Consider the following 13,502-nt stretch of genomic DNA (forward strand, 5'->3'; position numbering starts at 1 on the left):
TTATTTCTAGACTACATGCCAGTATACTTATGACAAGTTTAAAATTTGCTCTCATTAATACATTCATGATTGATTTGATGCTCACAGATTTTTTAGCAATCTTTTTTTTATCTGAAAATTAAAAGTCTTGTAATATCACAATTAGAAATTTTTCTTTTCAGTGTTTCTGTTTTCTCTTTGTACACTGTATATTTTGATAAATAAATCGAAAAAGTTTATTGAATCAATAGGGCAATGGTTCAAAATTAATATTGATTTATCTCTCTTTCTCTGTGTTTAAAGCCGGATGAAGCGACATTGGCTCAATTTGGATTGGGGATGAATCACACAACAATGATGGACGGTACTAATTTTAAGGGTGGTGGAACTACTAGCGGCACTGGAGGTGGTGGTGGCGGAACAGGTGCCAATAGTAATAATAATTCTACCTGTGCTTCATCGAATCAAACCACCCATCATGTTTCTCGAGGTAAGTATGGAGTTTTGCGTTCCTCCAATATCGTTGCCAAAAAAATCTACCTTAATTAAGAGATTTGTATCACTTTTTGTTAAAACTTTGTCAAAAGGATGTTCCATAATAAAAATAAGAAATAGCTTTTGGAGAAAACTAATAAATGTTGTCACCGTTTTTGTTTAGCTTGTTTTTATTATGACCTGTGAGATTCCTATGTGACATTATTCGGAATCGCGAATTGCTGGAACTCGTGACTTAGTTACTATACCTCAAAAGTACTTTCTCATCACTTACCGTTTATCAGTTCACAACCAATTTAGACTAATTTATAAAATTACTCGAAGAATTGCCCAAAAGAGTTTCAAGAGTAATAAAATTGATTTTCGGACAAAAATTACTTATCGGTTCATAACCGGTTCACAACCGATTTGAGCCGATATAAAGTCGGAGGAACGTCTGTTCGACCGGGAACTCCTATTGACACTTTTGTCAAAATGTTGAAAATTATTTAATGTATCTAGTAAAATATAAGTATATAACGTTTTTTCTGTAATATACCTTTTACTATAAACAGAGATGTTCAAATTTTATATCCCAAATGGTACAAATCAATAGGTGCTGACACGAGTTCTTAAAGTGTCAATAGACGTTCCTTTCACCCTATTGCATTTTTATTGTATTGTATGTGTTGTCATTAACATTAATAAACTGACAACAACTTGCAGCCATCGCAGTCTTAGCGTTGGTGACCAACCTCCAGGGTAAAACGATGGAAAACTGTTATATGTATATTGCCCGAAATTCCTTTTTTTAATTTATTAATGGATTCATGTCCCAGTCCAATTTGTAATATAATTAAAAGTAATATAATTAAATTTTGAATAAAAATTAGTTATCGGTTATGAACCGTTTCAAAACCAATTGAAATCGGTATGAGCTTTCAAAATTTCCAAATCTTTCCATCGGGCCCAAATATTCGGTTGAGAAATACGCTATCTAAAGCGTTTTAATTCTTTGGCTCTGAAAACCCGTAAAACATATCCAAAATTTACAAAAAATGTCTTCATGCGTTTTCGAGCAATCACAAAAATATGCAATCGCCAGATCCGCCAGACATATAATCCAAACAAAAAATATGGTTTTAGGGAGGAAGGGAGGGTGGTAATGGGGAAAACAAGGGGTATGTAAATTGTTAGGGTGGATTTATAAAGTGCTCCTCGAAGGTCCTAAATCTATCTCTAACCGATTGGGTTCTAGGGGTTGTAACGGCCAGACGGACAAACAGCGTCACGTCAAAAACTTGAATCTTCATCAGAGTTCCAAAATTCTACCAAAATACGACCCCTTGGGATGTAAAAGGGGTCGATATATATATATTATATATATATATATATATACTTACTTTTTAACTCTTGTAATTTTCTATTCCAATACGTTGAAATAATTTTGATGTAGAAATGTTCAAATGATATCCACACGTCGAACAAGTGTTGGTTTGGCAATTAGAGATCTCTATTTTGACATATAGTACGTGAATACTGATAATGTATTCGGACAATAAAATAGGACCACTGTAATAAACTCATTTATTTCAAGCATCTAAAAAATAACAAAATTTTAGTGTAATGTCAATAATTATTTAGTGTCTTGACAATTATTTTTCCAAGTTTGGATAAAGAAAACTATGAGAAATTGGAGCAAATATAGAACTTTTTTGTTAGACGCTCTATTAGATTTTTGAGGCTACGAAGGCATATGGAATGATCGTATGAATCCATAACACAATATAGTGTTTACATAAACATAAGACTCGGAATTTTGGCTGCCACCGGTTCCACGGGCCAGAAAACAACAACAATTCAGGATTTTCAAATGATTCAATGTGTCAAAATCAGTCTAGCACGTCATCGTAAGGTAGTCTATAGGAAAATTTTGGTCAAAAAGGTCTTCAGATAAGTCCTGACTGAGTTAGAAATAGATTTTGAACAACAGGGTTACTTGGAAGGACGAACATGATAACGCGGTTAATTACCTTAATCAGTGCGATAATTAGAACATTCGTCACTTCTGAGCTTAAAAATTTACTATATAGCAAATAATTGGAGATTTCCAAAAAAAAAAAATTCTAGATAGTGTAGAGCTTAAATTCCCCGCCTTATAGCAATAAATGCTCTGCTGAGGCAACCCTAAATATTCGAGACGCAATGTCTTCCTTCTAGGACATAGTCGATTGCATAAGCAGGTCACCTCCTAAGTATATTAGATTTAAGAGTAGATATTGCTTGCCCCCTATAATAGTAACTCTCTAGTTTACGATTACGTACAAGCATTAGGAAAAAAGAAATTTTAGGTAGTCAGAAAAGATTATTTTCTATCTAAGTCACGGGTGACCTAATTGTCTTTAAAGTCTTTAAAATTCTGAAGTCGAAACTGTTTTCAATGGTTTTCAAAAAATTCATATTTTTAAAATGCTGCTTCATAACTTTAAGATCCTGTAAAAAATGAATTCCTTTTGTCAAATACCATTAAGTTCACCTAGAAGATAAGTTAATTCTCAAGAGTATATAATCCCTAATTCGTTTCAATTGGTCAAATATTTTTTTTTAATATTTTCTCATCAATTCGACAAAATTTTAACAATCATAAGTGATTAGAATTCTTTTGAAGGTTTTGTATGTTCGCCTGGGCGCTTGAAAATCTACTCAGTGCGATATAGTTTTCGTCGCTGTATCTTTGAAATTACTTCGTATTAATTTCTGTAGTTCTTCTGATATATATAATAGTTTATCTGCCAATTTCAATACTAATATAAAAAATCGATTCTTTTGACTTAATTCCACAGTTTTAGAGAATGGTTAATTGTTCTTTTCTTTTATTCATAAACAGTGCGAAATGTTGGCGTTGGACCGATGAGAAGACCGGCTGACCGGAAAATTGACACATCGCCTTATAGTAGTAACAATATTGCATATCTTAGTCCACCCAGTGATTCTAGTTGGCGACGGACTAGTTCCGATTCAGCGATCCATCAAAGTTTGACACAAGCACAAGTGAGTAATTTTGATAAAGCTTTTGATTTTTTGCTCGCACAAAATTTCAACTACATTTAAATTGGGAAATATTGCATGATTTAAACATGATGTATTCTAGGATCATCCGTACCATCACCAGTATGCGTCGCATTCGCCATTGTCACTGAGTCCAACGGCACAGAAGAAACTTACTAATATACACCACATTGACTCAAAAATATTTAATAGCCAGCAAAATAGTTTTGGACTTGGATCATCAGAAGGTCGGCCGAGGTCTTCGTGTGGTCGCTTGCCAGGAATAAAGTAAGTGTCGAGAAGTATTCCTAACTATTTCCTAATTATATACTTTTAAAGATAAAGAATTTCAATTATTTTTGTAAATAACTACAAAATTAATATTGAAGCAAAGATCATAGATTTATTGTATAAATAAAAAAAGGTTCGAAAAATTTAATAAGAACGATACAAATTAAACTTTAAATAAAAGTTCAGTTATTGGTTTATTGGCGATTGAACCTGGGTTTAAATTGTTTCATTTTCAAGAGCATTCAAATGAATATAACTTGAATATATACGAATTTAGAAATTGAACTCTTCATAAAACAGTGGAAAAGCGTCTGAGCTTTCCAAAATGCTCTGATTTATGCCTTTTATGTTATGCCCTTAAATTTTTTTGCACAATGTAATAGAATTCATTAATTTCGCGAGAAAAGAAATCGTGTTCACGACGATAAAATAACTTTCGACATTAGCATTTTTTGTCCTTTACAAATGATTCATACGATTCATAGATCTCTTTACAATTGCGTTGAGATCATATAATAGAATTTTGTATAAAAAATTATTATCAGTTTATAACCGGTTGAAATCGGTTCAGGTTCAATATTGCAAGTGATTTTAATATTGTTTAACGATTAAAAGAAATATATTTTCTTGAAACGTACAAATGCATATTTTCTCTCAATTTCACAATTGATTTTTAAATTCATAAAACCCGACTAATGCTGCTGAGTCCTTAATGATTCTAATGATCAAGGAAAGAAATGAAACAGAACTAATTCAATTTCATCTTCTCAGTATTCATCCCAGCGCTCACGATAACTCGATACAAATACCAATAGGAAATAATACAGGATCTCTGCCGGACTTAACATCTGTACACTTTCCATCGCCTCTACATACGCCAATTGATCAAGAACATGATCACTCGAGCAGTCCGTATAGTTCGGTAAGTGTTATATTTCGGTCATACAAAGCCCAAAAAAATAGTTTTCCTTTTCAAATTTCAATATTATAAACGATAAAATCAGAGCCCCGTGACGGCGTCTCCGACAACGTTATCTCCAACATCTATGCCAGTCAGACACCCGGGTGCCAGATTTCATTATTCACCGACAAATTCACCGGGTGATACCACCACCTTCAGTCCGACACATTCACAACAAAACGCTAGTCAGGTTTGTGTATATAGCATAGTAGAGAAAAAGTTGTTCTGTATTTTAATGAATTTCTCACGTCTCCTTTATTGTAACAAATAATCTTCCTATAACTTAATATTATTGGCTACTCCATATTATTTAAATAATCATTTGCGTGATTGCCCAGTTTTTTATTTGTTTTTTTTTATTATGATTTATTTATGTATATATATATATGTATTAAAATTTGCACCATTTTAATGGTTAATGATATGGATTAACATGAGATGAGAATAAATAACTCTTCTTTAACCCCATATTTTGATGTATTATTGCACTTTCTGAGTAAGCTTAATTAAAGAATACTTTTAGGTCACGCCCACTTCAAGAATTCTGAAAATCTAAAGTTTTAAGTTTTTCCATCTTATAAATTTGTCCTATTACTACTAAAACAAAACACTATAGCCAATACTACTTATGATGTAGCTAGAAAGATCCTGCCTACTAAATTGAACTCTAGCGTACCCCACATACGATTTCAATCACTTAAGAAACACTTTTGTGGAGACCAAGGGGACTAGCACTTCCTTTGTGAAAACAAAAACAAAAAAACAAAACAAAAAGTTTATTGACTTCTATTTGTTACTGCAGAATGAATTAGTAATAATAACTGATAGGAAAATAAATCCATATTCTTATTAAGTAGTTTACCAAAAATCCTAAATTGTGTACCGACGTAATTTTGGTCATATCACGTGAAATGCGTACGAAAATGGAAATAAATACACTAAATAATGATCACATTTGTCAGATCAGACCTCTAGAAACATGATAACAATTATGAAGGGCTTGAGATGAGATGAGACAGGATCACTTTTTCGATTTACGGAAAATAAAAAAAAAACAGGGTTTGAAAAGATTTTTTTTTTATTTTAGCTAATCATTATAGGCATAAGATGAAAATTAGAGGTTTTAGCAAGAGGCAATGAAAAAAATTAACAGTGGTTCAAAAAGGGGCGTGGTTATATATTTTTTACATTTTTAGGGGAATTTTTTTTTTTTTGAAATTGCAATAAACGCTAATGAAGAAAATCATAGAAAAATACCTATTCTTCACAGTTCTTGTGTTTAATCAGTTAGAAGAAACTATACAACATTTTTCAGGGGCTGGCTGAACCTTTCTAAGTATATGAACAGTAAAAAAAATCTGAATAAGGGTGTGACCTAATAGTTTTTAAGTGTAACTTACTCCAAAATTCAATATTATCTCCTTGAAAAATATAGGAATAAAAAATGCTCATCAGAAGGTTTTCAATTACTTTAATTTCTTAAAAAAAAGCATTTGAATTTTTTGTGGCAATGTCGCTATTTTTTCTTTAATTTGATTTTTTTTCTTTTTTATTGCCTGCTGAATGTTTCGTTTGTTATTTTATTTGTTACAGCAATTTTTATCTGTTCCTGGTAGCAATAGTTATCTGCACATGAATAAGGTATTAAGTTTTTTTTTTATTTTTGCTCATTTCATAAATTGCACAAACTAACATTTTGTAAATTCAAAATTCACCCCCTTCCCTAAACATTAATTCGCTGGTTAGGCTTTTTTTATTGTGCGAAAGAATTTCATATCGTGTTCATAAGTCTCTTTGTTTAATTGCAATGTCTTGTGGCAATAATTTTTTTCCAGGGAATGACACTAGAAAATTCCTTTCAACCATCTCAAGGGGGTCCACCGGTGTCACAGCAACAATCACAACAGTCGCCACAACAGACTTATATTAATTGCCATCCACACCAGTACCCACAACAGCAGTCGCCGCAATCGCAAGTGCAATCCCAGACGCCGACTCCGCAGCAGCAACAAACACAACAGAGTTCACTTGTTAATAGTACATTACATGGCTCTCATGGAAATTTAAGTAATATAGGATCGGTAAGTCTAATTATTTAATAACTTGCAGTATTTTCTAGTAAAATAGTTGAATCAAACATTTTGCATTGTAGATTCAACAATCGAATCTCTCGGGTTATCGGAGTCCACAGTGTAGGCCGAGTCCAGGCTCTAGTCCAAATTTAATTGGATCCCTCAATAGTGGAGATTCCAATCCAAGTGCACCATGCAGCCCGGCACCGTCCACAATGAGCAACAATGGGTGAGTCGCGAATAAATATATATTATACAGCACTGAAAATTTATTCAAAATTGCCACAAACTTACAAAACTGGATTCTCCAGTTTCTTTCTGTCACTTTGATTCTAAATTAAAATTAAATATGTGCATATAGCTCAGAAGTTACTGCTCCTATCACTAATTCAAAGAGTATTTTTTGCACTAATCATTAAATTGTGCAATATTCAAATTTTAAACCCTTGGAAAGACTACTGTTTTTTTCTCAGTAGCAACATTGTTATAACAATATTATATTTTCATTAAAGAAAATTTCAATTTGTGCAACTCTTAAATCAGATCAACCCTCAATTTTTTTTTATGATTAACTAATTTTTACTACTACAGTGGCGGAATAAGTATAATTTCACCCACTAATCCTTAAAGAAACTCAACAAAAAAGGAAATGTCGAAAAAAATTCATACGTAGACCATAACATCCTTTCATGCCAACATAAAAAATCGACATTTTGATTTTTTTATTCTAAGTATTTTTAGAAATAGAATTTTGTTTTTTAGGGTGGAAATAAGTATAATTCCACTCAATAAATTGAGCGCTAGGGTACTTATTTTTGACCAAATTTAGGTTAATATGTTTTATTAATTTCATTTTTAACTATAATTAGTAAATTAAGGTCCGTTTTCTAAAGTTTTGCATTAACTTTTAATCGAAATATCGTAGGAAAATTGTTTAACGAACAAAAATAAGGGAAGAATTTAAGTCTTGGTGGGGATAGATCTTAGGAACTAAGAAAAATGACTAGGTTCTATCAGATAATTGTCAAATTTGTCAATATATCCACCATACATGCCTCTTAATGTACCCCAAGAGTCAAAAACCTTCAGTTGTTAGGGGCCAAAAGAGCTTTTTGCCTCTATCAGTGTTGCTTTTCAGTGGAAATAAAACTTTTCCACCGAAATTTGATTGTAAAACGATGGTTTCTGTTTAGTCTGGTTATGTCCTGATGCTTTTGTCTCAAAATGGCATTCGTTAGTGACCTCGGGTCATCGTCGCATAAAATCTAAAAATTATTTTAAAAAAGGCTTTTAACAGTTTAATCTACATGACATGTTTTACACTATTTTAAAGCTTCAAAGTTATTTTTTTTCACAAAAATGAATGATAGATTTTGTTTTCACTTGTTCTTACTCGGAAACACTAATTTTGAAACTTTAAAATAGCGTAAAACATGTCATGTTGATTAAACTGTTAAAAGCCTTTTTTGCAATAATTTTTAGTTTTTATGCGACGATGACCCAAGGTCTGTTACGAATGCTATTTTGAGACAAAAGCATCAGGACATAACCAGACTAAACAGCAAGCATCATTTTACAATCAAATTTCGGTGGATAAGATTCTTTTTTCTACTGAAAAGCAACACTGTTAGAGGCAAAAAGCTCTTTTGGCCCCTAACAACTGAAGGTTTTTGACTCTTGGGGTACATAAAGAGGCATGTATGGTGGATATATTGACAAATTTGACAATTTTCTGATAGAACATAGTCATTTTTCTTAGTTCCTAAGATCCATCCCCATCAAAACTTTAATGTTTCCCTTATTTTTGTTCGTCAAACATTTTTCCTATGATATTTCGGTAAAATTAATGCAAAACTTTAGAAAATGGAACTTAATTTACTAATTATAGTTAAAACTGGAATTATTAAAAGATATTAACCTAAATTTGGTCAAAAATAAATTCCTCAATTATTTCCACCCTAAAAAACAAAATTCTATTATATTTCTAAAAATATTTAGAATAAAAAATCAAAATGTCGATTTTTTATGTTGGCATGAAAGGATGTTATGGTCTACGTATGAGTTTTTTTCGACATTTCCTTTTTTGTTGAGTTTCTTTAAAGATTAATCGGTGGAATTATACTTATTTCCACCATTGTATGTTGCTTACTGTGTTATCACACTTGCACATTAAAATTTGAATATGATTCACATTAATTGTCGCTGGTGAGAGTCCAAATGTGTAATTTGTGTGTTTGAATCATTTTATATTCAAAATTTGATCTATTTGTTGATAAAAAGGTAGACTTGGCCCGCAAAATTTGATATAAATTGATTTACAGCATTAATGCGATTTTCTCTTTAATTTTTTAATGTGAAAAATGTTTATGCTTTAGGTAAATTTAAACTTATTTTTGCAGGCCAAGTCCACTTCATTATCAATAAATAGAAAAACCCCAAATATTAAGTGACTCAAAGACACAAATAACATATTTAGACGCTCACAAGCGACAATTAATGTGAATCACATTAAAATTTTAATGTACAAGTGTGATAACGCCGTTATAGCTTGTGATTTATGTGAATATTCCTTTACACAAATAGGAGAAGGGGACAGGCGGGCGGTAGTTTTATGCAGCTCAATTTCTTTATCGACTCTTGAAAACAAAAAAAAATTAATATCTACTACACGTATCCATGTTTTTTTTTATTGTGTCGAGACATTTTTGTATTACAATGTTTCCGTATTAGAAGAATTTGCCGATTGTTGCCGAACCATTAGCTCCTTGCCCACAATTCTTTTTATTTGTATCTCTGAAATAATCATATATATCCGAAAAAATCTATAGTACAATTTTTAAATAATTTTGTAAAATTATCTTATAGGATCCTTAACATTAACAAAAATATTTCTTTATTGATTGTAATGAAATATATATTAAATCCACTGATAAATCCAAATAAGCTTATGATAGCTGAGATTCTATAGAGGCGACTTCGAAGCACTTGCAACTCGGAGTGCTGTTTGGAATTCGTGTAAATTCGATTTTGCACGCATCTATTGTATCTTTTGCGTCGCGTCTATCGAGAATCCCAAGTCGCTATTTCTAACCGTTCAGTTTCTAAATCTGCTAACTACCGGACAGGCATATACCACGGTGACTCATATTAAGAATCTCCCTACAATAAGCTGAACTAGGTTTTATTCTATTAAAATAGTAAGGCTTCATTTAAGGTTATTTTAGATTAATAAATTATAGTCAGATATTTCGCTAGAAGCGGAAAAATAGTTTGGAAAAATATGTAGAAAAATACTAAAAATAAAGTCTATTGATTTCGAATTAAAAGACAATCTTAATATATAAAATAAATTACAATTTTATAGTAATTCAGATTTACTCATGAAACATCTTTTAATTTTGGAAATCATATGATTTTTCTCTGATTGCTCACAAAAGAACCGAAATATTTTTGAACTGCATAAAACTAGGTGGTATTCTCTGCGCCGACCTTCATTAATGTTACTCTAAAGTAAAATGTTTGAAAAACAGCAGAGGGTTACATTTACCTTGACATTACCAATGATGTGGTTTAACTTTACAGGTGTTAACTGGTTACAAAGTCCCCTGTTTGCAGCTTAATGTCAATCTTTAATTGATTTTGATAAGAAAATGCTATAAAATCAATGAAGCAATATAAAACAATAGGTATGAAATTCATGGTGTTTCAAAATACTTCATTCTTTAAAAAAAAAAGTTTTTTGCCTTATTATAGGTTTCATGTAAAATTTAAATCTTGGACTTCTACAGGAGAGTTTTTAAATGAATATTTAGTTTTACTTTCCTTAATATTCTCTGTTGGTACTCTTGACATATTTAAGACAATTCTTGTAAATTTATTATTGTGTCCCCTTTTAATCAGGGCTTATTTAAGTGTACAATATTTTGAAACGCAAGAGGGAAATACAACACATAAACGCAGAGAATGATAGAAATTACCTTGTAATTTTAATAATTTTAGAAGCTCAAATTTACAAAGAGCAATTATGTTTCATTAAATTCTGAGTATCCTTTTTTCTTTCATGTTTAAAAAAAAACAAATTGAGCACATGAAGAGAATAAGTAGTGCTTTTTGTTCTTTCTAGTTATATTTTATCTATTATTTTAATTGTTTGTTTTTTTCTCTCTTTTTTCTGATTCTGCTCTCCCAACAGACAAGCATATGAACCATATAATCAAACGAGTGATATATACTACGTTAATCAGCAGAATATACAACAGCATTTTGAATCATTTTCACTGGTAAGTAAAAATATTTATCTCAAATGCTCTCTATCTTTTTGCTATTCACTTGAGCAAAAAAGGATGGAAAGTGATCATTGTTGAAATAATTTAATTTTTGACAAATTTTCGAGGTTTCACGATTTATTTTTCCATATATTTCCGCTTCATTGTCTAATAAACTCTGACTATTAAAAAGGGGGTGGTAAGTTAAATAATTATCCTAATGTGAATCGTAAAACATTTGACAAAAAAAAGAAAGATATTTCGAAAAAAAAAAGAATTTATATCTTAACATAAAATTGAGAAAATGCATTTTGTGGTATTAATATGTGTAAATAATAATAATAATATTAGCCCATAAAAATTCGGGGTCAGTTCTGTGTAAAATGTGTTATGTGTAGTGGATAGCAAATGTTATGGTGACACTTAACACATGTTAGGCTCTTAATTTTGCGATTTTGGAGAATTTAATGATAACATGTAAAGACTTGTTAACTGCGCCATCTAATGAGGTCTATTCCCATTAAACAGCATTAACGTCGTTTATTGCACCTTTTCTGTTGACTGCTTCCTTTATTGATTTATGTTTTTTTTGTCAAAAATTACAATTAAAAAAAAACTATACCAAATAAGATTGCATAATTTTTTAAGACGAATTTTAACACGATTTTCAAAATAGCGTAATAGTCATATTTTTTTTAAATATATTATCTATCCATATTATCTATATCTATGTATTATCTATCTATGTGTTATTATATCATATACTCTTACACATTTTTGTCACCTTATTTTCTTAAGGGGTTACGTGGGTCAAAAAAGACTAAAAAACAGAATATTTTCTCTAAATCATTCAGCATATTAAGAAAAAATATTTAATTGAAGCTCTAAGGCATATAAAAGTACAACATTTAAAACCAAATTTTCTGAAGTTTTCGTTAAAAAAAAAATATTTAGCTATTGAGTTCTGATTTTTAGATATACATACTTGCTTTTCGGTGGACAAGATTTTTCAGAGTAGGATCTCATCTGAAATCATCATCAATATTATCATCATCATGTTTAACCGCTTATACTTGTTTGGGTCACGGAATCTGAAATCTAAAACGGAAATATTTCCTTTGATGGCCTCTACACACTAGAGAAATTTATGTCCATCGTAGGTATTGAAGGGATTTTCCTACACAATCGTACGGAATTTGCTTCAATAGACATAAATTTCTGTTATGTAGACGCAATTAGATGAATTAGTTGTTAAACCGGGACTTGTATGGTTGGTTTAAAACAAAAGTTGTTATCTAATCTCTATCTAGAATTATAAAGTTTTCTTTTTTTTCGAAAACTTCGTCAGTTCTTAAGAACGACGAGAAGATGATGAAACTAGAGCTTGTCAAAAGATTCAAATTGGGCAAAAAACCAATTAGCAAAATTTTTGAAGTAATTTAATTCAGTTTGAAAATCCCACTAGCTTAGGATTACAGGGATATGAGAATCCGCCATTTTTATTATAATATGTGTTAGCAAGGAAATTAAATCACCTTTTATCCTGTAAGAATACACGATAATGCACATTACTGGGAATTGACCTCTAAATGGCAATTTTATATCATTATACATAATTTTTCTTATCATTTTTTATGTGAGAGATTACATAAGAACATTAACTGGACAAATCACATAGCATTATTTTTATCCTGTAAATGTTTTACATCAATAAATCGTTTATTTTAATTGAAAAGAAGACCAAAAAACACATTTCCAAGAGCGTAAAAGTTATTTACCATTGAAAATTCATTAGCCTTAAAGAATTGATATCATTCTTTTATTTTCTTTTGACTTTAAGTTTAATCACAGAGTGTAGAATCAACTGTAAATTAGTATCAATTTTGTAAAGTCCAGTGGAAGTAGATTATGTCTATATATATTTACATCGTTTACATCCCATATTTTTTATCATATACATTCTTTTGCTTTAATTTTCACCATTCAATTAAATATGGCAAGATATTAAATTATTCTAGGATTTTTTTTGTTTTATATGATATCTCTTTATATGTCTATAGGTGGTGCATTAATTGAGGAAAGCTTTTTGTATATGAAGTATATGAACATACTTACTATAGAAATATAATAATAATAATGCTGGTGCAACATCCAATAGATTGGCATTGATCTTCCCGCTAGTGAGAGACATCCATTATTATTTTTTTCTTTTACAGGGAGGTGGTAATCTATCCCATGTCCTATGAAACCACTGGATACAATTCGAAAACTTTTAATGCTAGAAAAATTCTTGGCGACTTAAAATGGATTCGAATCCGGGACACTTGAATTATAAAGCGGGCGCTATGCCGCTTTATCCATTGAGTGCCCTGTGTAGTAACATACATAGTCCAAATAATCAGAATGACGGAA

The 13,502-nt window shown here is 30.9% G+C and overlaps 1 protein-coding gene across 13 annotated transcripts in view; it reads left to right on the forward strand.

The window, feature by feature from the left end:
* Positions 1-13,502, forward strand: part of LOC129798757 (CREB-regulated transcription coactivator 1) — a 43,855-nt gene that overhangs the window by 20,514 nt on the left and 9,839 nt on the right. For 9 of the 13 annotated variants that reach the window (XR_008751455.1, XR_008751456.1, XR_008751457.1 and 6 more), the window contains 9 exons: positions 283-469; positions 3,341-3,504; positions 3,605-3,789; positions 4,564-4,714; positions 4,797-4,943; positions 6,347-6,394; positions 6,589-6,834; positions 6,906-7,054; positions 11,018-11,105. Coding sequence is in view for 8 of the 13 variants with exons in the window: in XM_055842085.1 (XP_055698060.1) it covers positions 283-469; positions 3,341-3,504; positions 3,605-3,789; positions 4,564-4,714; positions 4,797-4,943; positions 6,347-6,394; positions 6,589-6,834; positions 6,906-7,054; positions 11,018-11,105 (1,365 nt within the window). In the remaining 5 variants the exon portion in view is untranslated. The remainder of the gene's footprint in view (positions 1-282; positions 470-3,340; positions 3,505-3,604; positions 3,790-4,563; positions 4,715-4,796; positions 4,944-6,346; positions 6,395-6,588; positions 6,835-6,905; positions 7,055-11,017; positions 11,106-13,502) is intronic. The other 4 variants (XM_055842092.1, XM_055842093.1, XM_055842088.1 and 1 more) reach the window with 1 other exon arrangement.

This window comes from Phlebotomus papatasi, chromosome 1, assembly GCF_024763615.1.
Source record: "Phlebotomus papatasi isolate M1 chromosome 1, Ppap_2.1, whole genome shotgun sequence".
NCBI classification, from domain to species: Eukaryota; Metazoa; Arthropoda; class Insecta; order Diptera; family Psychodidae; genus Phlebotomus; species Phlebotomus papatasi.